Genomic DNA, 20,947 nt, shown 5'->3' with positions numbered 1-20,947 from the left:
CTCGGTATATTCCGATCGATCGATGTATATATGTCCAAAAACGCATCGATCGATGAATTCCGAGGAAATATCCCGACGAAGTTCTCCCTCGGTATATTCCGAGGAGATTTCCGACAAACTAGTGATCCTCGGAATTTCCTCGGAAATTTGGTTCCTCGGAATTCCGTCGGAAATTTCCGAGGGATTTCCGAGGAAAGAAGAAATTCCGAAGAATTATTTCCGAGGACTTGTTTCGTCGGTATGTCGTCGGAATAACGATATTCCGACAAAATTCCGACGATTTTTTTCCTCAAAATCCTTGCTGTTTTCTTGTAGTGTTAATACAATTTGATTCACATTGGTTGTTTCCAAAAGGAAAAAGGGTCCGAATTGATATGATATTGATCATGCAATACGTCTTAGTTTTTTATTCTAGCCGGTACATAATTGCACGTGGAGTTGGGACATCTCCATCCCAACTCCAAATTTTACTCTAAAATAGAGTTGGATATGGAGCAATGAACAAAAAATAAAAAATTACTCAATAAATGGAGTAATGTTTTTATTTTTTGCTCGTTACTCCATATCTCACTCCATTTTGGAGTAAAATTTGGAGTTGGGATGGAGATAGTTTAACAACCATGAAAACGGATACAGCATATATGTTTTCTAGGGAAATTTTTTTGGTCCGGATTACTTATAGAATTACAGATAATAATAAATAATTGCTGACAAAAAAAGTAAATAATTAATTTTTCATGTTTGGGAATCAGAGAAAATTATATATATATATATACACATATATAGTATATTTATATTGATTAATATGGATAAGAAAAAAAAAAGAAAAGCATGTGAATGTGGCAGAGTTGTCGTTCATGTGAAAGTTAGAAAAAAAAAAAAAAAAGTTGGCCCGTGATGAGACTGTCGAGTAAAGTTTATGAATAGTACAAAATTTATTCAGAGTTTCTTCTGCGTATTATTGGTCCACTTCATTATGGGATAACTTAAATTGGGCCATAATTAATAGATGCATTGATAATATGCTTATTTATTCTATTTGATGAATCAGTTACTTGGAACGAGTGACATAACTTTGAACATTTTACAAAAAAGAAATATATATATATATACTGGAAAGACAATTGGAGACAATATTTGGATAGTTAATCACACCATGGTATCTGTGACAAGAAAAATAAAAAAAAAATCACACCATGGTACATATATACAGTGTCAACCAAAACTACATATAGCAAGGCCAAAAAGTGATGAGATCTGATCAGGACGTCATACATCTACGTCCCAACCGGCAAAAATAGCTCTGCAAACAAAGCATATTATGTCGTCTCTCGCATATGATTTCAGGAGATTGGATTTACTATTTTTTGTGGGTTCGAATGTCTCAGTTTTTGGGTCCATCAATTCTTTCACACTGCGTCTACCACATGCAGACCGAGATTATAAGGAAAGACGCTTCGCCAATACTTTTTTTATGGACATGTCGCGGTAAGGCATTATTAATTTATCAATTTTGAAAATCGAAGTTCATCTACTTGATTCTAAAAGGTTAAAGACTTTTTTTTTTTTGATAAAAAAAAGGTAAAGACTCTTATTTTTTGTTCTTTAGTGTTAGATATGTTTTAAATCTTGTATGACGAGCCCAAACGATATAGGATCGATCATTCATATATAGGTTGCGTATTTTTATCTAGTTTATCTTTATTAAGTTTAGATCCGTAAAATTTTTAGTGAGACAATTTTCGAACCGGGATACTTTTATTATAATTTTCCTTGTGTATTTTTTTTTTTTTTTTACGATGAAAGACCATTCTATTACTCAAACTTGAGGTGATCTGGGTAACCAAACCGGAATAGAACAACCAATAAAAAATAACTTCCTATGGAAGGATCTTGCAGTCTTAGCTAAAAAATCTGAAATCTGATTGCGCGCCTGTGGAAGATGAATGATGTTGAAGTCCGGGAAGCATATTTGTAACGTCTCTATCCTCTCCAATTCTGTCGCAAACCTTGGCCACGCCTGTGGGTCCTTTATCATTGCAATCAGCTCCTTGCAGTCTGTCCCGAAGCTCTGACATGTTGAGTGTTGAAGCATATTCTCCATTGTCCACCGCAGTGCTTCTACTTCCGAATGCAAATCTGGTTCAAGTCGAGTGAAATTCTTTGTTCCCATAAGTTGAATGTTCTCAGCACTGTCCATCCATACCCAGCCGCATCCACTAAAGTGAGCAGAAGATGTCCAAGACCCATCTAACATGCAAATATTCCCCAAGCTTATGACTTGGGATACCTCAGGAATATTATCTTGTACCACTGGTTGTACCACTGATTGTACCACGTCATTAGCATCAAATCAGGCCCGACATTCACTCTCTGTATGTCGAACTAGCTCCAAGGGATCTCTATCTATACCTCTGAAGAGTTTGTCATTCCTAGCCTTCCAAATATACCATAATATCCAGGGATAAGGATTCCTATCTTGTTCCGGTTCGATGATGCTATTCTTCCTCCAAAACAGATAATTCATGTTTGTGTAGACGCTTGATACCGGAAATATATCTGGGCTTGTTGGAGTCGATGATAATGACCAGATTTGTAGAGCTGGCGGACATTCAAAAAATGCATAGGTCATAGTTTCTTCTAATTCTCCGCATCTTGGACAGTAGTTGTCACACCTCATATTACGTCTTGTTAAGTTACTCGTTACTGCCACATGCCCAGTTAACAGTTGTCATATAAGATGACATATCTTCTTCGGCGTCTGTACCTTCCAAGCAAAGGCTTGGAGCTTTGTGATGCTTGGCTGTACAACTTCCTTCTCTACCGCTGGTTTTAATTCCTTGTGTATTATCAACGTAATCTAGCTTCCATTTAATAAAATCCTTCTTTCTCCATAGATGTATCCAATTGATGATGAATCACATTAAATATCTATGTAATTTACTTTCTTCTGTTTATTCATCTGTTTTTCCATTATTGTACAGCAACCATTATAGCATTTAGCGGCTACATTACTCTTGTCTGATCCACCAATCTTTATCAAATCTGATATTCTTCAAAGAACATGATCACCATAATCTTCTTCTTTTTTTGAAAAAGAAGAAGAAAATGATCACCATAATCATATGGCCGGTTCCTAAAATCGAACTTGAACAAAATTCATGTATTTTATTTTTAGTAACTTTTATCAATGAATTGAAGGTTGTCAATTATAAAAAAAAATGTAAAAGCAATAAACAATAATTCTATTAAAAATCAGTATCTTGGTTCAAAGTTTGACTAGCTACCTTTGAAGGACATAATTGGTAATATTCCATTATTTACGTCGCCAATTTCTGATCATAAACAAACTATTTTATTGTCGATGGTAACGATATGAATTGTTCTTCAAGTGTATTCAACTTTGGATTTTACATATGGATTAATTAACCATTAATTATATATACTTTGAACAGGGCTGGGTTCGCGGGTCAACCCGCCCCGCATGACTCGCCAACCCGCGGATCGACTCTATTTTTTAAACTCAAAATTTCGACCCGCATAACTCGCGAAAGAAAAATCGTAAACCCGCACCCGCCCCGCTAAGATTACGGGTAACCCGCGAGGCCCGCAGATAATATTAAATTTAATAAATAATTATTTTTTTATCAATTAATTACTTTTTATAATAAAAATTATACATTTATAATTTAAATTATATAATTTTCATTAATTTATATATTTTTTACATATTTTTATTTTTATTTTTATTTTTATTTATTTTTAAAAAATTTAGAAAAAAATAAAAAAAAAAATATTTTGCGGGTCGGCGGATACCCGCGACTCAAATTTGGTTGACCCGCACCGGCCCCGCTAAAAATCGACTCAACCCGCACCCGCACCCGCATGCTGAAATTTGTAAATCGATCGACCCGCACCCGCCCCGCGGCGGGTCAAACGGGGCGAGACCCGCGGGTAATGACCCAAATTCCCAGCTCTAACTTTGAACACTTTTGATTTTTTGACAAAATATATATATTCAGAATGAAAAAGAAGAAAAGATGGAAAAAGAGCTATCTGTTTTTGGTGAGACAACGGTACCATCTCTCCCTCTCGTTGCACGTCGATGGGCCTCCTTACTTGCATGTATATATGTCCTACATTGTATATATGATATTATCGTTATTGTTATTCTCCATTTAAATTATCACGACAATGACTTTATAATGCTATTATTAATATAACTAATTATTCCAATAATTCTAGATATTGTCAACAATAATGTATTTTTTTTTGCCAAGAAACAATAATGTATTTTTTGGTCAAATAACCATAATGTATTTTATAATATTCACACATGCACACCAAAGTAATTCATTTTTAATAAAACAAATTCTAGAAATCGATTAAAACTTCATAAAAATACATAACTCTCCCGTTCTCCCCTTCCACAAAAAGAAGAAAAACTCAAAACAAATCTAGATCCAATGAAATCAGAAAAAATATTAATTTTTGTAAGGACAAATTATATATTTAAGGAAGACATGTTTTCAAACTAAAATCGGAATCGTACCAAATAGACTTGCATTAGAATTAATTTTATGTTGATGCTACTTTTTAACCGAAAAATTATAGCATCAATAATGCAGACTCGTGAACGTTGTTTGTTTATTTTGGACCGTTAAATTTAAAATATGATGGGGACAACTCTTTAGGATATGGTAGGAATATGTTACATACAAAGGCACATATTTATGCACATGTGACATGTATGTATACATGTATCGAGATATTTAGAAAGGGGATCAGAGAACATACACTCGTGACATTGCCAGCTAGTGAGGATGACAAATGAAAAGAAATTGAAGAATAAAAAGGCAAATAAAAGAAAATAAAAACAAAAAGACAAAGAAACTTAGCAAAGGCTGCTTGTACTCTCCAACTCATTGACTGCCCCATGCAATGATAAGACGATAAATGTGTCAGCCAAATATAAAAATCGAAACTGTTATTTTAACGAAATAAAATAATACTAAAAGCAGTATTCACATCCAAATTATTTGACCGTAATATACAGAACATAGACTTAGAATTGACTCCACAAATAATCAAATTATTATTTATCTGAACTACATAAGCCATTATAAATAATATTATGTTATCGTCATAATCCAAGAGAATTTTTTTTTTTTTTGTCACAACCCAAGAGAATTTAGAACTGCAAAACTATGTAAAATATTATTATATAAAAAATTCTTCATTATGAAACAATAAACTATAAACTCTGAATATTGTTCAGGAGAAATCCATTTATATAAAACTATAACGGCAAAATATTTTACAAAAAGAGAGCTGAGTTTAGATAAATGTAACTATTTATTATTACTTTTCTGATAAACTTAAATACTGAGGGACTACTTCAAATGGGATTTTGATGACGACATGCATACCTGAAAGATATAGCATGGACGTACTCGATGAATTCAAAACCTTTAAATTTTTTCCCTTGGCTAGAAACTTGCATGATGGATTCCATACGGTGGTGAACTTGTCGAACCACCACCACCAGGATTCACATTCATGCTGTTTCTATCGGCGGAATCCGACGAAGAGCCAACTCTTTCTCTACCACCATTCCCATGTTGCTGCTGCTGTTGTTGTTGAAACCCTGCGCTTCCACTCATGCTTCTTACGATCTGTCCAACTCCAAGAAAGTCTCTAGTCATGTTCTGTTTATCAGCGCTTAGTCCTTTGTTCACTCCTCCGTACGTACCAAACTGAGAATCTACTCCATTAGCGCTGTTTCCAGTTGCGCCAGGGTTGGAGAAAGAGTTCATCAAATCGTGAAGATTACTCTCGTTTTCTCCGTACATTCCACTCCCAAAGCTTCTTAGAATTGACGAGGCATTGTTTGTATTGTTGTTGCTGCTTGAGGTTGATGAACCCATTTGAGCAGCTTTCTGAAGAAGAGCAGTGGCTGACATGTGAGATGCTGAATTAGGGTTTTGCATTGACGAGCTATAGAGTGAAGGCACTGCTCCTGAATTGATTCTGCCTGCTGAACTCATCAGATTGTTAGGGAAGAGACCAGTACTTCCTCCTCCGCTTCCTCCAACAGCATTTTCACCACCAAAATGGTTTGAAATCATATGATTACCCGAAGGAACAGCAGCAGCATTAGGGTTGCTTGTACCAGAAGCAATTCCGTTGTTTCCAGATAGGAAGCTTAGATTGAAGAGATTGGAGGAAGGAGAATTATGGTTATCATTTGAGAACTGCATCAGACTCTGCTGAAAATTCATTGGAGATGGCTTGATGTTATTGCTTGCAGCCAAAAACCCTTGTTGTTGATGTTGATGATGGTCTTGCTGATCATGAAAGCTAGGGTTTTGCTCTTGCATGAAGTAACCTGAAGCATTTGCAGCAATGAGATCTGAGGAAGATCGTGAGGCGCCCCCTCCACCTCCTCCGCCGCTTCCAAGTCGAAGAACGTCACCGGACTGATGATCAAGATTTTGTGGGTTCCCAATGTGGGGCAAACCAAGGATCATGCTTGAAGTGTTGTTGTTGGAGTTGTTGGTGTTTTGTCCGTAGGGAAAGTGGTGACTTGGCAAAGAAGTCAAAGAAGTTGGGTGTCTCGCACTCTCTTGAGCCAACGCGTCACAGAAGGCTCTATGTGTAATGAAACTGTCTCGCCTGCGACACACCAAAACAAAAAGAAGAGTAATGTAACAACGGAATCTATTGGATCGTCAGGTATATTAATCAAATGACGAAATAAGAAGACATATTACAGTTTCAAAAAAAAAAATTAAGAAGACATAATTCAAAAAAAAAAAAGACATATTTTGGGAAAGGTGAGAGAGAAATATTTATAAATATAGAGAGAGACTCTTCATGTCACGTAGCTTCAAATAGATTCGCGTGTAATTATTGGATCTTGAAAAATAGATAGATAGATAGAAAGTCACTCTCCTACTCTATGACACATCATATTATTATTTCAGCTATGTAATTTTAAACAGCTTACACACTCACATGCCTTGATGTATTTACGAATAATGCACGTATATACATAAATAGGAGTACAATGTTGTGTCATACTTCAACTATGATGATGTATGTCCGTGTCTATATGATTATGTGTACGAGCAACATGTATAAATCAGTATACATGCAGTAAGCAATGACCATAAATATTATTCAATTCCGACCAAATATTATGCCTAAGATATGCTCGTCATTGGAAACTAGTAATTTAATGTGTAATGTATGTGTTAATGTATATATAAATGAATACGCAAAAGAATCAAATAGGTAGGTGAAAAAGTTAAGTTTCACAATAGTAGTAGTATATGGAGAGAATGATTGTCAAATGAATATCTGAATCTGTCTTAATCCTAGATCCTGTAAATCCAATAAATGCAACTTCAGCATATATTCAATGAAGGACTAATATGTTATGCATAAATGGTTAAATAAGTAATTATGTATATAATTATATACCACCATATTTTTAATACCTTCGTTCCATTTATAGAACTCCTCTTTATTGACGCGCACACACACAAACATAGCAATGCCAACCAAGACTGAAAAATACTCCTAATTTGAAATGTTTTTAATATACTAGTTTTTGTTAAAATTTAATATATTAGTTATCACTTCTATGCAGTTTGAAGCCATTTTATGCAAAATGTATATAGTAATTAATCAAAATAATTATGCGGTGTGTGGTTATATATGGTGCAGATTACACCCGATTAATGAAAACGAGTAATATGTTAGTAAAATTTGCACAGCATCATTATCCCTGAAACTCCAAATGGGGTTTCTTAATTTTTTTTTTTTTTTACTTTTTGGAATTTAGAAAAAAAAAAAACGAACCAATCGTGAGCCGCCACGTGTTACTGGGGTCCGCGAACAGTGTAAGAAACCCTTAAAAACCGACTACTATTTAGTAGTTTTTGTAACCAGTTTCTTAAAAAAAAGTGGGTCCTACGCGGGATCCACACGCTAAGAAACCCTCTAGTATCCTGGTCTAAGACAACAAATACTGTAGCAACAACTCTCTAGAGATATTATATGGTTTAGCAGCACGTGAATTGCCCATATTATAAGAATCTTTTTAAATCTAAGAAAAAAAAATCTAAAAATATATTAATAAATTTTATGACAGAAAATCTGGCGGTGTTTCCAAGGTAAAATATATAGACAAAAACAATAAATTAAAAAGAAATTAAATTCGTCCTCTTTGGTTTTGAGTTTCTGCCAGAAAGCATCTTATGAAATATGGCAGTTTCAGTCATATACATATATAGGTATATGCACACACATTCACGTGTGTTCATGTATCCATTTTATTTTTATAATTTTAATTTAAAAGGAAAAAAGAAAGAAATTACTGCACGAAAGAAAGCGATAAGAGCATCGAAGACTTCGAGGCGAAACAGAAAGCGAACCTAAGAAAAAAAGCCCCCTTATCAAAAAAAAAAAAAACCCTAGTCTATGAAGAATGACCCAGACACACATTCACACCCATATCATATAGGATTAATTATAATTTAAAGAGTTCAAAAGTTCAGAATATTTACCTGGAGAAGAGTGTACCACAATCGCAACGATATTCTTTGGTACCACAAGTCTTGGAGTGAGCTTTCCAATCAGATTGAACAGCGTAACGCTTAGAACATTTCTCGCATTTCCACTTTTTTTCACCGTGTTTACGGTAATAATGTTTCTTGATTCCGGTGAGGTCTCCGAGAGCACGTGACGGATCATGGTGGACGCGCGAGGGCTCCGGACAAAGATACACTTTCCTCTTCACTTCTTTGGTCGATTTTTGCTTAAGTTTCCATGGAAGATTGTGTCCTCTTCGGTGAAGTTGTAGATTCTGTTCTCTTTGAAACCCTTTGTTGCATACTTCACATATGAATCTGTTTGTAGCCATTAGTGTCTTTGGAGATAAAGCTATCACTTCTGCATCTGAATCTAATAGAGAAGAACAAAACATTGAGGGTAAAATTATTAATTAATTAAAAGAGATTTTATATTGCATGGTATGTAACTAATTATAATCTCAATCTTGGAAAATCAATAACTTGTGTTTGCTAATTTGCTTATTTCAAGATTTGGAAACTGAGAAAAGAGAGAAAAAGGGAGATGAAAAAGGGATCTCTCTTTTTTACTACTTAATGATACTAAAAATTGATCACATGATTTTATAAGATTATGATGATAAGATTTCAATTAAGGGATGGTAATTAGCTTACTTGGAGTTCTTGGTTGGTTTCTTTTCTTTTTCTGCGGTGGAGCTTCAAGGGGTTGCTGAGGCTGCGGTGGCCGGTGGTGAGGAGGAGGAGGAGGAGGAGGAACGGCTGCAGAGGAATTAGGAGGAAGCAGGTGAGACTGTTCATCTTGTCGAACTCCAAAGAAGGAAGCAGCAGAGGATGAAGAAGCAGCCATGGATTCTTATGTGTTCTGTGTGATGGTGAGAGAGAGAGAGGAGACAAGGAAAAAAAAAAGAAATGAAATGAAACTAGAGAGAAGAAACTCTTTAACATTAAATTTTTTTGACTTCCACTGATATCTTATCTCAATAAAGCCCTAAAAATGGGATATTCCAGATTTTAAAATAATTATTATTAAACTTTTTTAGCGATTTTTTTTAAATACATAAAAATATATGTCAGGTAATAGAAGAGAAGATGAAAGTGACAAGTGAAACGAGTATTAGGCTAGTGAAAAAATGTTCACACCCAACTCTATCAATAGCCTAGAGCGTCGAGAGAATGTTTAACGGAGGATTCTTAGGGTAGGGTTCTCTTAAGAGTTTTTTTTTCAGTCGCTCTTAAGAGTTCATATTAAGTTTAAAGGAATCTATATAATCAAATTAAATCAATCTACCTTTGTTAGTTTGGTGTAGGTTTAATCTCTTGTGTATTGATCTATATTACATAGGATACTAAAACTATATACATGTTATGCATTTAAGAAAAAGTTTGTTTTGTTTGTTGCGCTATTGAACCAAACTATTATAATTAATTTGGGTGTCGAATATAGACACTAACACCAATACAGAGCAATTGATTATTTTCTTCTGAATATGTAAATTTTAGAAAGGAAAATGAGAACTACAGAGGTCGGTGGACCCAATCCTTTTGCCACATAACGACAGTGGCTGGTGCGTGAGACAAAGCCTCAACAGCTCCTCTCCCTCGCTAACATATGTGAATAATAAATTAAAAGTGAAATCGGATCTAAAAAGTTTATTTTTATAAAGCAGATTACCATAGTGTTATGACACTAATTAAATAATGTAGAAGAAGAAAATGAAAAAGTTGAAATGATGTGCGTACGTGATTTTAATGCTGGAGTAGATCCAACAGTGTAAAGTTTTCGAGTTTGAAAATGAACTAGCTATTAAATTAACATAATGTAAATTTTCTACTTCTTAATTAGCGGTTACTAAAACTAACCACTATATTATATATAACTAAAAAACACTAGTACTAATTCTAAGAAAAATCTGATTAGTGCTTCCTAAAATAATTAGATACGAGAGTATGTTATCTTTGTTAATTCGACAACTCTGTATTTTTTATTTTCTCGACTTTCCAAAGGTTACTACACAAAGCATCTAATATTTTCTTATATTCTTAACAAAATAAGCTTATTTTTCACAATCGTAATCATCTCATCTCATATGGGTCTCTTCTTCTTCTTTTTTTTTTTTATCAATTGGGTCTCTTCTTTTTGTTTTAAATGTCCTATCATATCATATTACACTTATATGAATGTATGATCTATGTGTCATAGAAGGTTAAAAAGAGATATTTCAAAGGTAAAAAGGAAGAATGATTGTATATATTTTTCATGTATGTGGAAAGTAAAACAAAAAAGGATACTCCAAAATTTTAACTATATTTCGTCATCTCCTCCCATATGTATTCAAGCAATTGGGTAAAAACAAATCAAACAACTCTATATTATGATTCCCGAGTGATTGATCCAAACATCTTTTATTTATTCAGTTAAATTACAAAACAACTAAATTCACACATAATTTTTCATAACGTTGCTGTTAATGTCTATTAATATTTTCTTAAGATAATATAGTTTTACAGCAACCGGTATATATATTGAGCAGAAAATTAATCTGACATACTGCTATTTAAAAATAAATTAGTTAAGAAATTATTATAAACTTTAATTTGCTTATATGTATGTTAAGATATTTACAAACAGTCTTTAACATATTTATTTAAAAATTCAGTCTATTCTCAAAAGAAAGAGATCAAGAAAATCAATCCATTGGTACATATGGGTGGGTCTTTGTTCATGAGTAAGAGTTAATACTGTGTTAAACATATTTAATTAAACCCCACCATAAGATAATCCAAAACACATATGATGATATGACGTTATGGTTTTATTTGAACAATTATTTTTGCTATGCAAAGATTTTTTAGGAAAAGGAATAACAATTGCTATTCCCGATAACAATGACACTTGAACCGTAACCTTTCCTCTCACATACAGATTCGAACATAAATTCTTTCAAATCAACAGTAAGTACATCTAAAAATATGAAAACAGTGCAAGATTTAATATAAAGATAGAAAAAGAACTTCACCTCTTTTAGCTCGTAGAGTTTGAGGTAAGATTTGGAAGCGTTGCTATCAGTTGCGTGCTTCTAAGTAGGGAATAGATGGCCATATATATATATACATAGATTGTATACACACACAGCGTGTAATAAATGGGTATGAGCAAATTTAAGAAGAGTTAATACAGTTTTGCCAATCATTAATTACTTTAATAAATCACTTTCAAAGTTTTCATATTATTAGCTAAATTTCAATTTGACTAAAGTTGTTACTGTAACTACCATTCATAATTAAGCCCTTTTTCAAAAAAAAACCTACCATTCATAATTTCATATATTAAAATTACTTTAAGAAAACAACAACAATAGGTTCTCTTTAAACAAAAAAAAACAGGTTCTTTAAATATTTTCCATTCTATCCCCACTTGTGAGGACATTAAAAAAAATGACAAAATATTTTTTATTTTATTTTTGATTCAATCAATTATTATATTTTAAAAATTAAAACTCAACTTTTTTAACCAACAAAATCACCCTTTTATATATACAACGCTATTACCAAAAAGGAAATATATACAATGCTTAAATACGAATTTGGATGTCAATTTTTTTTTTCTTGGGATGTCAAATTTCTTAATATAGACATTAACGTTGAGATGTCAAATCTTTTGCTAAAAACCCAAAACTGATAGTTTTAAATCTATATAGTCCAATTCCCTGGTTCCAATTGCATACGAAATTTACACCAATGGATGTCTATGACAATATTATGCTGTTGAAATAAGATTTTTTGAAACCATAATTTATCTCAATATCTATGAAAATTAATTTTTTTACCACATAAAATTTTGAAAAAGATGAAGTTAAATGATTGATTTGGGTCCTATGTAAGGAAAACAAAATTTTGGGGTAGTAACATAATTCAGATTAAAGTTATGTAATTTTATATAATTTTCTTAAAACAGACTAATAAATGGGTATTTTGTCAAATTTTATTTTGGATTTATGCGTGATTATTACTAACAAGTGACAACGGTTATAAACTACAAATAACCCAAAAAAATAATGCCGCGTGTAAGTCATGGAGAGCCTATAAAATTTTCATATCTATCTAAACATATGTTTTGCCACTTGTAAATTAATGAAAAGCTATAAGTCTTTCATATCTTTTTAAGTAAAATTTATAAATTATTAAGGAAAACATTGTGCCGCGTGTAAGTCATGGAGAGCCTATAAATCTTTCATATGTATCTAAGAAAGTATATGACCGTGTGTAAGTCATGAAGAGCCTATAAACCTTTCGAAGATGGTATCTTGAATAACAATACTGTCGCGAACGTTACAAACATTGACTAATGCTAAGCTTTGTTCTTCACTCTGAGTTAGTTTGAGCTTAATAATTCACTTTTTGTTTGTTCTCTTCTTTAATTGACTTATCTTTCAAGGTCAGAATCTTTATATCAACAACAAATTGAGCAGATATTACAATAAACCAAAAACTAGTAGACCTTAAAATGTTAATAAACTGGCTGATTACATAAACTCATACCTCGAGATATTATATGGGGAAAAAAGAGATATTATAAATCATTACATAAAATGGAGGGAATCTTGTATCTGACGTTCAAAAGATTGCCTATCGTTCTAATATGAAACATAACTATGCAAAGGAACCGGACCTCGTGGTCTGGTGGTATAGGAACCTCGGCTGAGGTGCCCGCCATCACGAGTTCGAGTCCCGGCCACAGCGAATTTAACATCCCTTCCGTTGGGGCACTGGACCCCTTACCGGGAGATAGTTGGGAATGTGACCGCCCAGATACCAGAGTTACCAAAAAAAAAAAAAAAAAAACTATGCAAAGGCACTAAACATTACATTAATTCGGAAAGAACTACAAAATTAAACTCGCTAACGTATCAAGCCGAATGCATATAATGTCCTGTAGTTTGATTTTTGTTCAAGTCAGTCTGCCTTGGGTTTGAGAGTTTACTTACAAGAGCTTTTTCTGACAAACAGATACAATAGTTTAACTGAAATGTACGTATAAGAGTGTTGTTGATGTATAGATCGCACGAAACAAAGAGTGCTGCAGACGAATGTCAAATAAATCTTTAAGAGAAGTTTGATATCTTCAATCTAGGAATGTTTTTATTTACCTTCACATATATGGTATTGTTGTCGGAATTGTCTATGCGAATGAAACAAGTTCTTCTAGGACTATCATAGACAAATCTTTCTTTTAATATACCAATGATTGGTTTAATTAAAACAAATGGCCGATATCTTGTTAACATTTTTTCTAGTTTATTTCGATGCTTCTTCTTCACATTTACGTTCAAATATAAAATATTCCCTCCGTTTTTTTATTTAACGGTTTGGAATTGTGCAGACATATTAAAAACATTTAATTTTATACATTTTCTTAACAGAAACATCATAAACTATATAACTAACCATAATTAAACTAATAAAAAGTAATTTGCATAATATAAGAAGTCATATAGCATAAAATCATTAAAATTTACATTAAAAATTGAAAACATCATGTAATTCGAAAAGAAAAAAAAAGTATAATTTCATTTTAATTAAGTAATGTAATCATGAACCAAGTCATTCTCTCTTTTTCAGAACGTAGCCAAGTTATTCTAAGCCCTTTTTCAATTAAAAAAAAAAAACAAGTTATTCTTGAAATGTAAATATGGTATATAGGCTACGTGCCTGGTTGTTGCGGCACACGGTGGTTTCTTCTCTTGGACTAAGGAGGTAAATTTGTTAGTTCATATAATTTGTCATCACATAAACGTGTACCCACTTAATCATTTTTCATGTAACGATTTCAAGTAGATCACTTATATGAGAAACTTCTTATTTTATAACTCTGTTTACATTTCATATTTCTTTTTGCCAGTTTTTCAATTGCATAAAACAATCTGGCATTAACAGTTTGTAGTTTGTCCACCAAACGTCAATTTAAAATCTTGCATGTCGAGATTACACTTTGAACACATAAATGTGGCTAGAAAATATTTGTTAGAAATTGCAAATATTAATGAACAAGTACTCATTACTAGAGAAAATGGGCTCTTCTGGCACAACAAACAAGACATTTGCATTATGTGTTCCTCTTTGAGAACGATCGATGATTTTTACAAAACTTGGCTTCCATCTTTCTTCTTCTTCATGTAACGAAAACAAATCTCTATATACATTTGTAAACACATACACACTTCACTCTTGGGATTCTCCTGGTGGCTCGCTCTCTTCTTCATACATAGACTCATCATATCTCCGAAGTGAATCAAGACTGCAAACAAACAAAAACAATCATGATTTCCTTAAACAATCGCTAGTAGAAATAAAACAAGATGGATTCAAATTCAAAAACCTGCAATTCTGAGGAACTTTCCAAGAGAAACCAGACTCCTGTTTAAGATGAAGTGGCAAAGCCATAAAGTCTCTCCAATCTTGAAGCATGATTCTAAGATCATGAAGCTTACTATCCATACCAAAGCAGCAATTCGCATGCATGGTACGAACCAGATTCATATCTTTGCTTGGTTCACAGAGTCCACCAAAATACGCCGTGTTCAAGAACCTAATCCTAAGCCCAATCCGGAAAACAAAAGGCTCCCTCTTGATGAAGTTAAGAACGTCCTGGTCGTGATACCCCGAGTACCTGATCCGTGAAGCGTACCAGTACTTGTAGAAGAGTATAGTTCTGTTGTTAGACCTCACAAAGCTAAACCCTCCGTTGGGTCTATTCTCTAAATCATTCGACCTTCCTAAGTAATGGTCACAAGCAATCTGGAAGTCAGCGTATCTATAAAACCGCGTAAAAGGGTTTCTGAACCACATCACATCAGCATCCTGGAGAAGCAAAAGAAAACCGAATCATTTTCAAGAACCTGAAACACATTCTTTCATACTCGTTCAAGAAAATGGTTATACCGTGAAGACAAAGTTGTAACCCAATTCAAGAACAGAACGCAAGAAGTCGATTCTTCTCCACATCATCTTCAAGTAAGAGCGAGTCATGAAGTAAGCCTCCTTTCCGGAGAAATCAACACCTTCTGTTTCGAGACTGAAGCAGTGCTTGTGAAGCTCTCGGCAACGGGAGTAAGCTTTAGCATCCAGAGCAATGATCACCAAGTGGTTCAAGAGCATGCTTGTTCCTTCACCGATTCGAAAACTCTCGAAGAAGAGGTCGATAACAGAGCCAGGAGCTGCCCAAGCTTCGTTCAAAGTCGTTAGAATCACTGTGTTGTCACGAGTTGCAGCTCTACGAAGAACATCTTCAAGCTTAGGCTCTTCAAGCTCCTAACATCATAGAATAGGTTTAGATAACATCTTCAAATCAAGAGATCAAACTCAAATGCTAGCTTAGTTTCTACATTTCTTGAATCATCTAACATCATAGATTCAATTAGCACAAGTTCATGAACCGATCAAACCCTAAATCAAGAATCGTACTCTACATTCGTCGAATTTCAAAATTTCTGGTGACAATGTGAAAGCGAAGAGGAGGAAGAAGCTCACCAGAGACTGGAAGGAATCGAATGAGGGGAAAATGCGAGAGAAAATCGAGGAGGAGCTGGGGACGGCGTCGAGGGAATCAAGGGATCTGTAGAGGACGAAGATGGAGATGGAAATGGCGACAATGTATATGACGGCTCGGCGTAGAGGACGGGAGCACGGCGGCATGATGAAAGAAGATACGGCGGAGACGGAGGAGGAGCGTTTAGCGTCGAGGGACGAAACGTGGAGCTTCGTCATCGTCTTGAGCCTCGAGGGAAGACGGTGCGATAGATTCATCTACACCGACCATCGTCGGCACCGACGCCAAAAACTTAAGTTAATTTTAAGACTTTATTTGGGTTTTTTCTTCTTTTTTTTTACTATTTTACCAAGAGAAATTACTGGATGGATGGATATTAATAAATGATGTATAAATAACTTTTTCTCTTGTTTATCAAAGATTTAAAGTTATGGAACAAATCTTGAAAATAAAATTTACATAAACGTTAATATCAAACTGAAACCTTTAATAATGAATTTAACCCAATAATAAACACAGTTCCAAAATTTAAATCATATAATCAAAACAATACGCTGAGAAAAAGTTAAGGGCAAATCTCCAAAATAGCACATTTCTAAGTTTATATCACAAAAATAGCATTCAAAAACTAAAATGACCAAAATAGCACATTTCTAAGTTTATCCTTTGAAAATTTTAATTTTTTTATTTTTCAAAATTTGAAATTTTATTCCCAAAACCTCATTTCTCAACCCTAAACCCTAAACTCTAAACCCTAAACCCTAAATCCTAAACCCCACCCTTTAACTCTAAACCCTAAGTTTGTGACTTTTGATAAAACATTAAGTGCTATTTTTGTGACTTTTCACCTTGAGTGCTAGTTTGGGAACATAAACTTGATTTAGTGCTATTTTTGTCTTTTTCTCGAAAGTTAATTACACATCATTTATTGATATCCTTTTTTATGTATAAATAACTATTCTCTTCCCTTTTTAATTTTAATCGTCCAGATATGAAACAAACCAGCATATTGTTTTGACTAGGATTTAAGTTTTGGCTGTGTTTTATTGCTGAGTTAAAATAATTATTGTTTTGTATTTTTAAAGGCTCAGCTTGATATTAAGGTTTATATAAATTTTATTTTCAAGATTTGTTCCATTAACTTTAAATCTCTGAAAAGCAAGAAATCCTAGGAGTTTAACAACAAAATCATCTGAATGTTTTCACTGGGACTAATCTAAGCAGACAGATATTTATTTACTGGTTTCAGCTGCTGAGGAGAGAAACTGAAAGAGTAAGGTTGAGATCAATCTTTGGTGAAGAAGCAAAGCAATCTTTGAAGACGAATGGTGCAGAACAAGTGGAGACTGCTTCACTGGTTTCGCTCACTGATGATCCGTTGCTTCTCCATTGATGATGGTTCAAAGACAGAGACAACGACAAATCTTCCCCTTCTTGTTCTTGCCCAGTGTTCTTCTCCTTCTCTGTTGTCTATCGAGGACAAGACAAACGAAGAAATCAGCTTCTAAACCGGAAAAGATTCGGATTGTGTTACCCCGATTTCAATAAACCTTATAATAAGTTCCTATGACAACTAGGTAACTAAACCGGACACGACTCGGTTTTTAAATTTCACCCAGTTTCAGTCAAACCGGTTAAGACATCAAATCAAACTCTAATGTCCAATCTAGAATCGAAGGAGAAACATTATTGAACCGGCCTAGATTTAGAAAGGTAAAGACTTCAAAATTAAATCCAAAAGCATATAATGAGAGTATATTTTACTAATTAGATGATACTACATGTTGACATAAAAGTTGATAAAATATACCTTGTGGCAATGATGTGATGGAAACGGCGTCGTTTCTCTCGTCTTCTCCATGTTTATGATGTGAAGAAAGTCATCATCATCACCACCACCACCAGACTGTGAAGTCTGATATTCTCTTCTTCCACCTCTGTACCAAAGTAAACAATATTAAAAAGTACAATTCAAATACAGACAAAAGGGTATATTATGATAGCTTCACTGATACAAAATTAAAAACATGTCAGAAAATATAAATAAGTAAAAATTTACCTAAGAGAAGAATGTGAAGAAAGAGGAAACGAGTGATACCCCAGAAGACAATCATTCCTTGAGGGTAAAGACAAGTTGTCATGAAGATAATCTTCTTCAGTGTCTTGTCTTCTTCTTATTGAAGATAAAGAGCTTTCCTCTGCCCCCAAAAATGAAAATAAAATATATAAAGAAATATTAAGCTATGACTATAATGAATATTCCCTTGATCAATAAAAATAATTTATTTTTTTTAATTTAAAAGAAAGATATATGTATTTGTAACAATTGTCTTATGAATCATGACACTAGACCAACAGTACATACTACAAACAGATGCTGTAAAACAATTAAATTCCATCCATTATTATAGTTTTGATGTTAACAGTTCAGATTAAAATCAGCGGTCCAGTTCTTCTATAAATCATATAATTTCAGAATATTTATGGAAAAATAAAAAAAAAAGGGGAAAAAATCCATACCTGATTTGCCCAAAGTGAGTTTAGAACCTCTATACATCTGTTGTATGTGATGAAAAAAGAAGAGACAGGGAGGGGGACTTTAATATTCAAGATACTAGGAAAAAGATATAAGGCTAAGAGAGAACAAAAGTAACGTCAGGTAAATCTATTACCTGGAGATGGCTCTTGACATGTGAAATGGTGAGTCCCCTCACATCCATCATCTTAAGAATAAGCTTTGGAGTGGCTCCTGTTTCATAAAACCCAACATAAATACAACGAGAACAAAAAGATTAAAAAGGTGACTATGATGATTCTTTATGTGACTATTCACGAAAAAGGTAATGAGTAACTTTAATATCTTATAGAGCATGAAACATAATAGCAAAAGTGTGACTTGGTTCAGAAGCTTGATGAAAATTATTCTCGAAGGATGATGACAGAAAATAATGAGAAATTTTCAAACTTTGGACGAAATATCCAAAAAAAAAAAAAAATACTCCAAACTTTTTTTTTTTTTTTTTTGGTAATCATGTTTAAAAAACACTCCAAACTTTAGATATAGGAATGAAACAAAGTAGCAAAAATATGAAGGCATCGTTCAACAACTTGACAAGATGAGACAAACAATGATAAAATGTTCATACTTTTTTGAAATTTTCTAACAAATCTAATCTTGAAAACATATGGATGAAACAAATTAGCAAAAAGTGTGAGGCTTGGTTTAAAAACACTTGACTAAACAACGAGAAAATCCCAAACTGTTTTAAGTAGATCCAAAAATTCAAACTTAAAATATGTATAAATGAAACAAATTAAGTAGCAGAAAGTAGCAAAAACTTGAATAAAACAAAGTAACAAAAGGTTGCATTTTTGTCGAAATATTGAAGGAGAAAAGAAACGTACTATGTTGGCCACCAAGCATATCGACGGCGTTAAGGAAACAACGGTGGAGCTCCGGCGTCCATCTGAGTCGAGGCACTGGAGACCGTACGTATGGCCTAACTCTGCCGCCTCCGTGACCGTTAAATCCAACGTCGTTGCCGTTTCTTCCACCACATGTACCCATTCCTTTACAAATGATCAGTCTCAAGAACCCTAAAACTCCTTTTAGATTTGGAGCACAGAAACCAAGAACAGAAGACAGAGAAACGTAGGAGAGGATTTGTGGGTATGTGTTGGATTTAAAAGAGCAAGTCTCTTTTGTTTTCTGAAATGGTTTTGGCTTTTTCTAAAAGATGACTGTCTCTTTTTCCATCTATTCTTTTTGTCTTTTTTAATGCACTCATACATACATATATACACCTCTCTTTACATATATATCTGCAAAATGCCAAAAACTAATTATTAGACCTTTTTAGAAAAGGTTCATTCATTTTTATTTCCCGGATATTCCATTGTAGACTTTGTAGTTGTGTTTAAACTAGAATTTTAATTGATTTATGTTTCGATTTTGGATTTTGTTTGATATATAGTTTAGATTTTGAAATATTAAATTCTAAGTAAAATTTAATATAATCAGAAATTATCTGATTTGAACATTATATAAAAACATTAACACAATTTGGATAATTATATTTACAAATCAAAATTTGAACCAAATTATGTAAAATATTATTTCAACTTAAGAAAATCTAAAAAAAAACGTAAGAAAAACTACACTGAAAAGAGCTAAAAGCATATAACGAAGGTATAAAAAATAACCAGCTGGAATGTTTAAGTGTTTTTATTTGGTACTTTATAAATTTGTAAATTAAGAAAAACGAGGTGACATTTGTTTTTTGACGTAGCTACAAGGACATAGCCATATATAATCTACAAAAATGGTAATTATACGAAAATTGTTTTGGCTTTGGTTACATCAGCCTTGACTCTTGACTCCATTTTTATTATTATCTTAAAATATATAAATAGTTTAAGAGATGCATATCAACGTACCAGAGAATCAGAGATTACACAAGGCTATAATATACAACTTGCATGCAAAAGAAGAACTGACTACTTTTGATCATCCAATACTAATCTCTTGTCTACACATGGGTCTATAATATTTACCTTGTAGGGATTTGGGATTTACCCCAATGAACAAGTTTCGTCTAACACTTCATCAGACTTTTTACTCGCTCTTTTTCACCATATGTTGCCCCAAATTTATATAGGCCAGCTGCTGCTAAGCTTTGACCATAGCATTAATAATTGTTCCTATTTTTGTTTTTCGTTGGGGTTTCGTGTTTAACTTTCTGATTTCAGAAACTTACAATGGTCCTTCCTAATATCTTTTGGACCACCGTTTTGACTTCGTCCC

The 20,947-nt window shown here is 33.4% G+C and overlaps 3 protein-coding genes across 5 annotated transcripts; all 3 read right to left on the bottom strand.

Annotated features, from left to right (window-relative positions):
* Positions 1-3,979: 3,979 nt before the first annotated feature.
* Positions 3,980-9,562, bottom strand: LOC106306309 (protein indeterminate-domain 5, chloroplastic). Of its 3 annotated transcripts, none has more exons than XR_001263132.1 (4): positions 9,252-9,562; positions 8,574-8,970; positions 5,430-6,675; positions 3,980-4,136 (listed from the first exon to the last, which is right to left on the bottom strand). XR_001263132.1 is itself a non-coding variant. In XM_013742883.1 (3 exons), the coding sequence occupies exons 1-3, from the start codon at positions 9,442-9,444 to the stop codon at positions 5,490-5,492; spliced, it is 1,776 nt and encodes a 591-aa protein (XP_013598337.1). In that variant the 5' UTR covers positions 9,445-9,562; the 3' UTR covers positions 5,207-5,489. The 3 variants fall into 3 exon arrangements, 1 of the variants encoding a protein (XP_013598337.1); XR_001263131.1 differs by lacking the exon at positions 3,980-4,136 and adding an exon at positions 4,666-4,929; XM_013742883.1 differs by lacking the exon at positions 3,980-4,136 and having other exon boundaries at positions 5,207-6,675.
* Positions 9,563-14,599: 5,037 nt separating this feature from the next.
* LOC106303609 (uncharacterized protein At4g15970-like) lies at positions 14,600-16,434 on the bottom strand. Its single transcript, XM_013739895.1, has 4 exons — positions 16,125-16,434; positions 15,537-15,905; positions 14,974-15,455; positions 14,600-14,892 (listed from the first exon to the last, which is right to left on the bottom strand). The coding sequence occupies exons 1-4, from the start codon at positions 16,398-16,400 to the stop codon at positions 14,817-14,819; spliced, it is 1,203 nt and encodes a 400-aa protein (XP_013595349.1). The 5' UTR covers positions 16,401-16,434; the 3' UTR covers positions 14,600-14,816.
* A 748-nt stretch (positions 16,435-17,182) lies between these two features.
* Positions 17,183-19,886, bottom strand: LOC106304369 (putative Myb family transcription factor At1g14600). The gene is made up of 6 exons (XM_013740776.1): positions 19,549-19,886; positions 18,816-18,892; positions 18,664-18,700; positions 18,203-18,341; positions 17,954-18,080; positions 17,183-17,613 (listed from the first exon to the last, which is right to left on the bottom strand). Exons 1-6 carry the CDS (start codon positions 19,709-19,711, stop codon positions 17,389-17,391), a joined length of 768 nt encoding a protein of 255 aa, XP_013596230.1. The 5' UTR covers positions 19,712-19,886; the 3' UTR covers positions 17,183-17,388.
* Between the last annotated feature and the right edge of the window lie 1,061 nt (positions 19,887-20,947).

Source organism: Brassica oleracea, chromosome C7, assembly GCF_000695525.1.
Source record: "Brassica oleracea var. oleracea cultivar TO1000 chromosome C7, BOL, whole genome shotgun sequence".
In the NCBI taxonomy this organism is placed as follows: domain Eukaryota; kingdom Viridiplantae; phylum Streptophyta; class Magnoliopsida; order Brassicales; family Brassicaceae; genus Brassica; species Brassica oleracea.
The sequence above is the reverse complement of the archived record's forward strand: the minus strand, read 5'-3'. Positions and strand labels throughout refer to the sequence as shown.

Coding starts and splice junctions, on each gene's coding strand:
- LOC106306309 (XM_013742883.1), bottom strand. CDS start 9,444: ATGGCTGCTTCTTCATCCTCTGCTGCTTCCTTCTTTGGAGTTCGACAA. Junction 8,971..9,251: donor AAACCAACCAAGAACTCCAA/GTAAGCTAATTA, acceptor CTTCTCTATTAG/ATTCAGATGCAGAAGTGATA. Junction 6,676..8,573: donor TGTGGTACACTCTTCTCCAG/GTAAATATTCTG, acceptor GGTGTGTCGCAG/GCGAGACAGTTTCATTACAC.
- LOC106303609 (XM_013739895.1), bottom strand. CDS start 16,400: ATGAATCTATCGCACCGTCTTCCCTCGAGGCTCAAGACGATGACGAAG. Junction 15,456..15,536: donor GTTACAACTTTGTCTTCACG/GTATAACCATTT, acceptor TTGCTTCTCCAG/GATGCTGATGTGATGTGGTT. Junction 14,893..14,973: donor AAAGTTCCTCAGAATTGCAG/GTTTTTGAATTT, acceptor GTTTGTTTGCAG/TCTTGATTCACTTCGGAGAT.
- LOC106304369 (XM_013740776.1), bottom strand. CDS start 19,711: ATGGGTACATGTGGTGGAAGAAACGGCAACGACGTTGGATTTAACGGT. Junction 18,342..18,663: donor ACTCACTTTGGGCAAATCAG/GTATGGATTTTT, acceptor TTTTGGGGGCAG/AGGAAAGCTCTTTATCTTCA. Junction 17,614..17,953: donor CATCACATCATTGCCACAAG/GTATATTTTATC, acceptor TGTCCTCGATAG/ACAACAGAGAAGGAGAAGAA.